At 36.4% G+C, this 12,420-nt stretch overlaps 1 protein-coding gene across 1 annotated transcript in view; it reads right to left on the bottom strand.

The window, feature by feature from the left end:
• Positions 1-9,978, bottom strand: part of LOC128236898 (zonadhesin-like) — a 63,826-nt gene extending 53,848 nt beyond the window's left edge. The window contains exons 1-4 of the mRNA XM_052952028.1: positions 9,842-9,978; positions 4,563-4,721; positions 3,827-3,974; positions 700-817 (exon numbers count right to left, since the gene is read on the bottom strand). Coding sequence (XP_052807988.1) covers positions 700-817; positions 3,827-3,974; positions 4,563-4,721; positions 9,842-9,902 — 486 coding nt within the window. The 5' untranslated portion in view covers positions 9,903-9,978. The remainder of the gene's footprint in view (positions 1-699; positions 818-3,826; positions 3,975-4,562; positions 4,722-9,841) is intronic.
• Between the last annotated feature and the right edge of the window lie 2,442 nt (positions 9,979-12,420).

Raw genomic sequence — 12,420 nt, 5'->3', positions numbered from 1 at the left:
ATCATGTACGAAAACCCTCTGACCCAAATTAATCATGTAAGACAACCCTCTTACCCCTCTGAATCATGTACGACAACCCTCTGACCCAATTTAATCATGAACGACAACCCTCTGACCCCACTGAATCTTGTACGACATCACCCTTACCCCACTGAATCATGTACGACAACCCTCTGACCCCACTGAATCATGTTCGACAACCTTCTGACCCCACTGAATCGTGTACGAAAACCCTCTTACCCCACTGAATCATGTACGAAAACCTTCTAACCCCACTGAATCATGTACGAAAACCCTCTGACCCCACTGAATCATGTACGACAACCCTATGACCCCTCTGAATCATGTACGACAACCCTTCTTACCCACACTAACTCATGTAAAACAACCCTCTTACCCACACTTAATCATGTACGAAAACCCTCTTACCCACACTAAATCATGTACGACAACCCTCTTACCCTCACTGGACCATGTACGACATCCCTCTTACCCACACTGAATCATGTACGACATCACTTTTACCCACACTGAATCATTAAAAACCACACTTTTACCCACACTGAATCATGAAAAACAACACTTTTACCCACACTGAATCATGAACGATAACCCTCTTACCCATACTGAATCATACTGAATCATACAAAAGGACCCTCTTACCCGTAGTAAATCATGTAAGACAACCCTCTTTCTTACCTTTACTGACGCCATTGGCCCAAAAATGACCGTTTCTTCACCAGGGAATGTGATTTCTGCCAGTCGCAGGATAGTAACATCCATGTTGGTGCCACGGTACTCGTTCTTCACGTTTACACTGTAAATGATGAAAACACCAGGTACGTGTATGTTTCTTACCTCTCAAGACGCCGGGGCGCCAGACAAGTTCAAACATCGTTTGCATGGGCAGAACAAAAAGGAGAAACACATTTGCATGGACGTCTGCATACAAGGGCGCTTCAAAAGGTCCTATTTTTTGTCAACTGATTGACATCTGGCGTTCGGTCAAATACAATAACAGTCATAGATAAATCATTTATGTATTTTAATAACTCAAATTGTATAGAAACAGCTTAGAAGTAACAGTCATCAATGAACGGCTGTTGCAAATTTCGTCATACATTTTATTGGAACACATTATTCATGCTTTGTTCTACACTGTGTGGATATTTCGTAGGAGTCATGAAGTAAAGAAAAGTAATTATTTTTGAAGTAGTATATATCATAAACAATGGTTAATATTTTGATTTAAAGCTGCACTCTCACAGAGTGACCATAGATACAATGATGCAGGACTGCTGACAAAAGATCAGATCGCAGTTTATCATATTTACATTCGAAAATTGATATTTTATGGCTAAAAGCGCTATAAGAAAAATATAATTTCCTGCGTTTCCCAAAGAATTGAGATCTGTTATATTGTATATTTTATGATTGAACTGAAGGTATTGATACCAAAATCAACTGGCCCCAATTTCTCGAAACTTCTTTTAAATCTCTTATAACAGGATTAAGCTAAGCTCACTATTTTTGTTCTTCAATAATTTGCGTAATATTAACTTCTTTAAGAGTTTTTATACTTAGGATAGGAGTTATGTTTATGTTGATCTAATTAACCATTTTTCATTTATCAAAATTCAATTTCAGTATGTATTTTTTTTAAATTCAAATAAGCTACTTAAGCCTGTTAAGCTTAAGAAGTTTCGAGAAATTGGGGCCTGATTCTGAGGTTTTAGGGCGCAGCTTTAAGTTATTACGTCATCACATTGCATTGTTAAGTGGATCAATACACACATGTGCAAAGTTGGTGTTCGAGAATTGCTTCGTTTTGATGATTTATTTTTGCGATAATTATCTAGCTATGTATTTTTAAAGAGCTTGAAAGGGTTCATCTAAAGCTCTGTAAAGTATTATTTGACGTAAAACATGAACATCAATGTCGATATATGGTGAACTTGGTAGATAACCATTGTATATACCAAGGTATACACGAATTATAAAATTTTGTAAAACACTCAATAACGATAATCTTATAGTCAGCACAATGACTAATGGTCTTGTAGCAGTCTCTACGAAGGGAAAGTCCAACTGGGCTAGTAATGTAAAAAATATTGCTGGCCTTAGCTGGTTTTTCAAATGTTTGGAATTTAAAACGAAACTACTTTGTTAGGCAAAGCAAAGTGAAATTCATTGACATTATGCAAGATAAGAACTATACCATTCAACTTATGCACCAGTCAATTGTAACAATGACCCCCCTAGGTCCGGGGTATACCGGGGATAGCCGGGGAAATGGACCGTATTTGTACCCTCTAGGTTACCCTGCAGTGCCGGTTGAATGCGGTGGTTTTGTCTTCGCGCCAATTATAGCGGGGACGTGGGCCTTACCTTTGTTCCCTGGGGTGCGGAGGCATTTGGCGGGGATATTACCATCAGTTCGTCCCCATGGCGGGGATTTTACCCGGGCTAGGCTGGACCGAAAGTCAAAGTCAACGCTATTCCCCGGACCTTGGAGGGGGGGGGGGGGGGAGGCGTGGTTATAATTGACTGGTGCATTAATTTATTTCTAAAGGATTCGAACGCCATAGCATTGTTAATATTGTTTCGTAACCAATTTCACCTAGATATGGCTTACGTTTAGAACTTAACTCTTTTTTATTTATTTTATTTATATAGTGAATATTTCTTCATACATTAAAAATGTTCACAAAGTACATGTTTGTTATATGATATGTCTCTTTGTGACAAATATAGTTTTAATATTTTGCTTAACGCTTGTTTGTCTATCCTCAATGTCAATTTAAACAATATTTATTACAAATTTAATGTGTAAAATACTGATTATTATAGTGATCATAATATATCTGTCGTATCTCACATTTAAACCTATTGTACATATGTATAATTGAATTCACGGCTTTTAAATCTTCGTTCCGTCACAATAAAAAAGACATTCATTTTGACTGATTCGTACTTGTCATATTTTTACGAATTTACTTTGTTTATATGCATCGCAGAGAAATTAACTTAGCGGTAAAACTTCCGCGATCTTCTTGCATTTAGGATATTTGATAGGCGAACTAGTTTGTGTTCGACATTCGAGGCTTTTTTATTCAGATTGAACGTTTTGACAACTTTATTTTTTGTCTTGAAACGAGCAAATTTTTGCGTAAATATATGCAGACCAGTGATAAAAGACTGCTGACAAAAGATCAGATTGCAGCTTTACATATTTTCGTCCCAAAATTGATGTTTTATGCATTTTTCTTAAACCGTTACTAACGGTTTAAGCCATAAAACATTAAATTTGGAATGGAAATATGAAGATCTGCGATCTGATCTTATTTTTTTTTGTCTAATTCCAAGACAAAAAGTAAAAAAAAGTTGGAAAAACGAAAAATCTGTGAAAGTGCAGCTTTAATATGTTCTTAAAATAATTTACTGGCTTCAGGTCTGAATACACCAGTAATCCGATCAGCTACATCGATCCAGTTAAGACCAATATTGAATACCAGCCAAGGCATCCTTTAAAGGGGGTGTATGTTACCAGTTAACACAACGACATAACTTTTTTGTTGTTGTAATTTATGTATCATAAAATAGTAAAAACAAATCGAGTTAAAGGGAGTCAAAGTTAAATATATATTTTTTTGAAATTGAAATATGTCACATAAGTCGAGTTTGCAAATACTATCATAGAGTATGCATAGATAAAACAACAACCGTTGTACATATTTATACGCCGTATCAGTTTTTGTTATGGTTTTGGCCTCTTTACTGGACACACATTGCAAAGATTATGACTTGACTTTTAAAAGCAACGTACCGGAAGTTACACTCGGGCTCGACAATGCTGTCGCGCATGGACAGAGTGTAGAAACATGGTCCCTGCATATTGTCCTTGCATCTCTTACAGCCTTCCGAGTCAAACATCGTGTAATGTGGGTCTCCAACAGCCGAGCACAGGCATGTCTCTGTGAACATTTAACATACAGGCGTGACACTGTGAACATTTACCATACAGGCATGACACTGTGAACATTTACCATACGGACATGACACTGTGAACATTTACCATACGGACATGACACTGTGAACATTTACCATATAGGCATGACACTGTGAACATATAGCATACAGGCATGACACTGTGAACATTACCATACAGGCATGACACACTGTGAACATTTACCATACGGACATGACACTGTGAACATTTACCATACAGGCATGACACTGTGACCATTACCATACAGGCATGACACTGTGAACATTTACCATACAGGCATGACACTGTGAACATTTACCACACAGGCATGACACTGTGAACATTTACCACACAGGCATGACACTGTGAACATTACCATAACATATTTTAGTAGTTGTAATAAGTTGTTTTTATTTTACTCGCATTACTCTTTGCTTGAATGGTTAACTTAAAACGTATTTTAAGATGGTTTTTAACTCGAGTAATTTTAATATCGTAAACACAGATTTTGTTCTTTGACAACTTAATACCATAAAGTAAAAAATTCTACATTTTTCCGAGAAACTACCCGTACGTTGGCATGAATGTCCGTCTCCGTAGAAGCCATTTTTGCACTGACATTGTCCAGTGTGTGGGTTACATTCGGCGTTCTCCCCACAGGACTCCGTGCATGAGACTTCGGTTTCAAGCGAGGTCGCCAGCCTAACCTTGCCACCTCCTGATCTGATCCTTCCTGCCAGCCAAATTAAACAGGTTTCGTTAATTTCAACAAGAATCGATTCCAATAATAATTTCAGAACATGTTTATTATAAGCAACATCAACAACAACAACAACAACAACAGCAGCAGCAACATCAGCAACAACAACATTAACATCATGGTTTGGCAAACGTTCTGTCAGATAAAATTATTCAATAGAATTATTATAGCTAAAAAAAAGATAAAAGAATTGTTCTATAATTGTAAAATACTTATTCAAGGCAAATAATGATAGCCAAAAAAGAAACTATATTAGTAGTATCTTTATTCATTTAAAATATGTATGAATCGAAATAAAAAAATCCCATGTAAAAACGTATAAGTTCAATAAAAGATTTTAAAAGATAAGATATCCATAATTTATTTCAAGTGATTTCATTATTAGTCCAAACATAGTTTTAATGAATACATTATAGAACAAATAGTTTTAAGGCCATAACTATTCTTAGTGATGAACACTGTATCTTTAGAGTATAGCAACGACGCATGTCATACAAGATACGCCTCTTTTTTAGTTAGTTCTGTTCATTGAGTGAGCATCCAGCGGCATTAAATCGCTACTGAGTGAGCATCCAGCGGCATTAAATCGCTACTGAGTGAGCATCCAGCGGCATTAAATCGCTACTGAGTGAGCATCCAGCGGCATTAAATCGCTACTGAGTGAGCATCCAGCGGTATTAAATCGCTACTGAGTGAGCATCCAGCGGCATTAAATCGCCACTGAGTGAGCATCCAGCGGCATTAAATCGCTACTGAGTGAGCATCCAGCGGTATTAAATCGCTACTGAGTGAGCATCCAGCGGTATTAAATCGCCACTGAGTGAGCATCCAGCGGCATTAAATCGCTACTGAGTGAGCATCCAGCGGCATTAAATCGCTACTGAGTGAGCATCCAGCGGCGTTAAATCGCTACTGAGTGAGCATCCAGCGGCGTTAAATCGCTACTGAGTGAGCATCCAGCGGCATTAAATCGCTACTGAGTGAGCATCCAGCGGCATTAAATCGCTACTGAGTGAGCATCCAGCGGCATTAAATCGCTACTGAGTGAGCATCCAGCGGTATCAAATCGCTACTGAGTGAGCATCCAGCGGCATTAAATCGCTACTGAGTGAGCATCCAGCGGCATTAAATCGCTACTGAGTGAGCATCCAGCGGTATTAAATCGCTACTGAGTGAGCATCCAGCTACATTAAATCGCTACTGAGTGAGCATCCAGCTACATTAAATCGCTACTGAGTGAGCATCCAGCGGCGTTAAATCGCTACTGAGTGAGCATCCAGTGGCATTAAATCGCTACTGAGTGAGCATCCAGCGGTATTAACTCGCCACTTTCGGGGCATCTAGCGGCATGCAGCTTATTTTATGAAGCCTTAAAAGCTGCACTCTCACAGATTGAACGTTTTGACAACTTAATTATTTTTTGTCTTGGAACAAGCCAAGTTTTGCGAAAATCCATGGAAACCAGTTATATAAAACTGCTGACAAAAAATAAGATCGCAGATTTTTATATTTAAGTTCAAAAAATAATGTTTTATGCATTTTTATTAAACCGTTTGTAACGGTTTAAGCCATAAAACATTAATTTTCGAACGGAAATATGCAAATCTGCGATCTGATCTTTTGTCAGAAATATTTTATCATTGGTTTGCAGATATTAACGCAAACATTTGCTCTTTTCAAGACAAAAAAATAAAAAAAGTCGTAAAAAGGGTATATCTGTGTGAGTGCAGCTTTAAAAGGCGTGAATAATCCTCTTTCATGTTGATAAAATACTTGGTATGTTTAGTGTTGACAATGCTCTTATCAACCCACATAGTTTGCATACTTATGCTATACTTATTTGCCAATAAAATATTGACTTGACTTGACTAAGTATAGTTACTCAAGCTCTAGTTACTTGTAAGCTGCACGATTTCTTTTGGACATACGTCTGCGCCGGTTTTGTTGAATCAGCTTTAGTCATCCCCTTAAACACGGTCACTTCACGCCAGCTCCACCACTCAACGGTGGTGCAAAGAAAATGAGCCGTCGATACGTCCGTGGTGAGGCTGTGCCATATGTTTACATGTACACACGTGAGTAAAATTTGTATTTTATTTTATAATTTTGTTTAACGGACATATTTCGAAAATCTGAGAATGTGGTATCGTGTAAAGAACACTTTTGCTGAGTTCGATTTCGTTTCAATATTGTTCGAACTGTGGTGTCAGGAGCTTTTCTCCCGAATTGGACTTGTGCGTATTTTGTGATCTGCTTGCATTTCAAGTTCACTTGGTTGCTTACACACACCGTAAGAACATTCTGGCGCATGCAAATATGACTATTATGTATATATTACTTACATCGGAATATAAAAAACAACAACACTTATAAGCATTTCTTAAAATGGAATATGCACATATTTATATTATAAAAGTGGCGTCGCTGTTGTTCTAGTTGTGGCGCTGTTGAAAAGTGGTGGCTCTTTTGAGTATGTTTTGCGCCAGAAGTAGTATAATGAATTAACATTTTTTGGAATGAATACAAAGGTGGCTATGCTTATCATACATTGTTATGCTGGTTATGCCCACTACTTGCGGAAACAATACTTTACGCGAGGTACCTTAATCAAAGTGAAAACTATTCCGAAAACAATAGACTTGTTGCCGTAAATTTTACCACAAACGACCTCTTTTATAACCTCAGTCATCGAAGCAACGTCTGATGTTTAGGGTAGTGGCCGATATAAAAGTAAACTTTTCATAACCTTTCAGTACTTTACCGAAAATAACTTCAATTACCTCTATCATAGAATGGATTCACTTGGAAATGCAAAGGTAATCTTCGAATCCATTGGTCTTAGTTAAGTTTTACCACGACTGACATCTGCTTCGTTCTTTGGACCTGACATGAGCCTGATAACGTTTTTCCTAGCCAGAAGTAATGTATACGTGTTTCTAACTTGCCGAATGTCATCATAATTGAACCATTTGATCACATCTAGAAACCACATAAATGCCACATTATCAAGAGGAAACTTTTCGGCGGGCACTAATTTAAGGAATGTCAGAAACTCACTTTTTGTGTTCTATTTCAAATATTTTTAATACATCTCTGATTACTTCTGACATTGTTTCTGTCTCACATTCGACTTCGTCAAGAGCTAAACAATCATTGTCCGAATCGAAATATTTAATGGTAGTGTTTCCATGCGTATCAGAGGATTACAGACATATTTTTTTGCTTTTGAAATTTGTCTAGAAGGGGATTTTAGCTTTTTGATTGGTGAAACAATTTTTGCCCTTTTGCATGGCAATGATTTTTTGGCAGTTCTTTTTCTTTTTGAATAGTGCATCTGCCAGGGCGTGCTTGTTTTATTAGACCAGTCCGAAAAACGCAATAAAGCTGGCTTTCTTATTTTCTGGTTATCAGAAAAGGGCTTTTTTTCTTTCTGCCTTTGACAATTCCCATCTGTAACGAGCTAACACTTATATGGCGTTATCTTTTTTTTGTTAAAGCTTTACAAAGTCAACATTTTTCTTACATTTTAGATACTAAACTTTATCACAGTGCAAAACAGTGCATTGAAGAAATCCTGACAGATCTCCAAAGACGAGCGTACGCTTTTTAATTAATAATTATAGGATAGGTAGCCATATAAGGAAATTATTATATCTTAATGCATTTGGGGGCATGCCAAAATTGCTTTGTTAACTAGTACGGGAAATTATCGGTGCATGGCTTTTATTAAGACATACAACACCAATGAACACTTTACTCTAAAAGTAACTTGTTACAAGTCATTTTTTATGTTACTTCGGGCGCAAAACATACTCGACAGCGCCACCACTAGTGCCACCACTACTCGACAGCGCCACCACTTTTATAAATATGTGTATATTTTCTTTTTAAGAAGTGCTTATTAGTTGTGTTGTGTTCAGGCGTAAGTACTGTACATAACAGTTATATTTGCATGCGCCAGAATGTTCTTACGGTGTGTGTAAGCAACGAATTGAACTAAAAATGCAAGCAGATCTCAAAATATGCACAAGTCCGATTAGGGAGAAAAGCTCCTGGCACCACAGTCCGCACAATATTGAAACGAAATCGTAGCCAGCCTACAGCAAAAGTGTCTTTACCCGGTACCACATTCTCCGATTTTCGAAATATGTCCGTTTAATAAAATTATCAAATAAAATATAAACTATACTCACGTGTGTGCAGGTAAACATAGGGCACTACTGCATCACGGAAGTGTCGACAGCTCATCTTCTTTGTACCACCGTTAAGTGGTGGAGCTGGCGTTTAAAGGCCGTCCTTATTTAAGTCATTTTCCTTTTAATGAATCTCACTGGTTATATGCAATAATTTGTTGATTATGTCAACAATACTTCATTTACATAATTTCTTTTATAATAATTTATACCATAATATAACAACACGAGAATTAAAATATTTCAAACTGTTGTTTTATGAATATCGGTTCCGGTATTCTGATTCTTTATTATGTTAACGAGTATCAAACATCAAACAAAACAGCTTATTTTAGAAAGATACTCCACCATATACAGAAAAAAATGTTATTTGTGTTATGTACTCGAAGATAAGTATCATTTTGTTCTTGAATGTAAACTATATGCTAACATTAGAAATAAACAACATTCGTATGCTAGTTTTATTATGTTCAATCAAATATGATAACATTTGAAGAATGAAAAAAATCTCAAAATATCAATGTAAATAGAACGCTAACGATGTATGTTTTTAACACTAAAGATTTAAGAATATATTTTTATAATTATCACGGACAAATGGTTACACTCTTTCTCCTCACGCTTGTTTTGCTGTATTGTATTGTATTAACTTAAATGGTGTAATACGTACTTATATGACCTGATAGTTGTATGACCATTGACTATGAACTAGCACATAAATATGTTTTACTGCATGGTACGCATGGGCATATTGCCTAATGCATTTGAGATACACTCTACAAACTGTAATTGACTCTAAACGCGCAGAAATACATTGATACAATTTGTATTGTAACTTATAAGAATGTCATTTGTTTTCGTTCAAACGTATTGTATTTGTGAAAGAAAAAGTCAACTCACCACCGCTGACGAGTGTCAGAGCGCCTAAACAGGCAATAACTGTAAGAACCCGGAATTCCATTCCGTGGTATGTTTCTTACTGTATGGCTACAAGCCCGGGCGCCGGCATTTATATACAGACATCTGTTACACGTAACGCTTTCCACTCTTACATACGGGGAAATTGTAAAGAAAGAAAGAAACACACTACATATTTTGAAAAGAGAATCGCTGAGGTTGTTTGTTGCAATTGAGCGGATACATTCATAAAGGAAATATTGAGGCCATGACGATTTTCCTTTCGTTTGCTTAAGAGCGTCGTTGATCACTAATAACGTAGGCGTACATATTAATTTCACTTAAACCCTATCATGACGTTCACTTTATTACATAACACATCGTAGCTTAACGTCGTGAATCGTGTATATGGGATCTTATTTTAATAAGCATGCATACCTATAGGACATATGGAATAATGCTGACTTAATACTTATATTATCTGTCATGCGAACTTGTCTCATTTCAGCCTAGTTCATTTCAACTTCTTTGTGTAACACAATGTTAAAGTCAGGAACGAATTAAAATCATTCTTAGATTATTTTAATTAGAACTCATCAGAATACAAAACTTCCTCCGTTAGTATTAAATTCGTATATGAGTTCTAACAGATCTATGTGTTTTCTCATATGAAAGAAACCATTAAGGCCATTTAGCTCCTGTCTGGACTTTACAGTCTACACAGGGGTCGATACTTTCTATGTTTTCCGAGTTCCTGAGGGACACCACTAGTTGAAGTTATGTGTCCTACCCCGAATGTAGGAGTTCCTTCGAAGAGTTGTTAATTTGTCGTTGTTTTCTTCCTTATTGGCAATTGGCGAACAAAGAAGGGCAAACTGGAAGGGCATACATACAACAAATTATTAACGGAAAGTATACTTTGCCTGCTTTACATAGAATTCCACATAATGTATGGTGCAAAGAGGCTCTGAAATCCCCCAATCGATATCTTATGTGTCTAAAATATAGCATTAAGAGAACCACCAAACGAGTTTAGTACGAGCACGTTAACCAACTTTGTCAGTGTGTCTGCTATATAACCTCCTGTGTTATATAGAGATTAAATAACTTATGATTAAATTTCTGTCTGCACTTAACCTATGCATTGGGTTCCTATTTAACTATCTACCTAAAATTCGTTTGTCCCACCAGGACAGCTGGTTTTGAGGCTTTGGTGTCCCTCTAATAAAGTTAGTGTCCTCGGAGTCCTTGGACACCGTTAGTGTCGAGTGTTACTTCTCTGTCTTTGAAATCGTGCCACCAAATTGGACAATGATCTCGGATAAGGCCTATGCACAGTTCTGGAGGCTCCTCATCCAAATGTCTCCTTTTTATGCGACAATATAAGACGCTGCTTCAGATAGTTGTCATGGGAACCGTTTCAATAAAGATTGTATTCGATTACAGTCGTAAACTGAAATAATACTGTCTTAGTTTCATTATTTTGCTTCATATCTATTAAAAGTAAGCATCCTGGGATAACGTCTAAATACACGTACATAACACAATTAATAGGACTTCATTTTTAAATGTATATAGTTAACCATGTAAAATCAAAGTCAAAATAAGGAACTGAAATAGAATCATGGCCTATGATCAATCAGTTATAATGTCTGTAAAACAAATATCATTGTTTGTGAGTACACCGATTAAGATGATGTCTTAGACAAAGAAATTATAGTATTTTGTATACTTATCTGTACATAAAATAGGCACTACAAGTCGGATATAGGCAATTTCAAATAGTTTTTTTAAGGATAGGGAGGGCCTCTCATAATCTTGCACGTTCACACCACTTGTCCTTAGAAATGACGTTCTTTCATACCACTTGCGTTCACGTCGTTAATAACCTTTCTGTATTTAAACATATATTTGAAAAGGTGGCAACATTTGGTATTTTTCTTTTTCCCTTGATTAGTCCTGTACGGCTTAATAGATATACCTGTAAACGTATTTACGTGGAAATATTTTTTGATTGAGTAAGTGTATACGTATCATTGTATCGGGAGATTGAAGGACCTTGGGCCACTTACAGGCTGTTGCGCTACAGCTAAAAATTAAAGCGTGGGGTTTATTTCACAAAATGATATAAAACACGTGTGCTTCAAATATCCTCTAATAATCTGCATTTAATTCTTTAGAAAGAATATGTTCGAACTCTCCACTCGAATTTGTCCAAACTGATAGATGGTGACGTTGAGCGGGAAAATATACCTATTTTCAAAACACGATAATATTTCAATAATACAATAAAACAACAGAGACAAGCCTGGTTTAAGATGTGTTTCAGACGTGTGTCAAGTATATCATCAATATACATAGTTTACATAAAACCAGTTATTCACAGAACAATATAACATCAATGTAAACACAATTATACTCACGTGCCAGGCGAAGAAAGACAAAAAACAACAACATATTTTGCGTATAAAACATGGAACTGGTTTTCAAAGCAATAATGTATTTGAATGAAAGATTCAAATGTTATGAAGCAACAAACATTTTAAAAAAGAGAGAGATAACCAGAAACTAAAATAATATGT

Source organism: Mya arenaria, chromosome 6 (assembly GCF_026914265.1).
Source record: "Mya arenaria isolate MELC-2E11 chromosome 6, ASM2691426v1".
In the NCBI taxonomy this organism is placed as follows: domain Eukaryota; kingdom Metazoa; phylum Mollusca; class Bivalvia; order Myida; family Myidae; genus Mya; species Mya arenaria.
The sequence above is the reverse complement of the archived record's forward strand: the minus strand, read 5'-3'. Positions and strand labels throughout refer to the sequence as shown.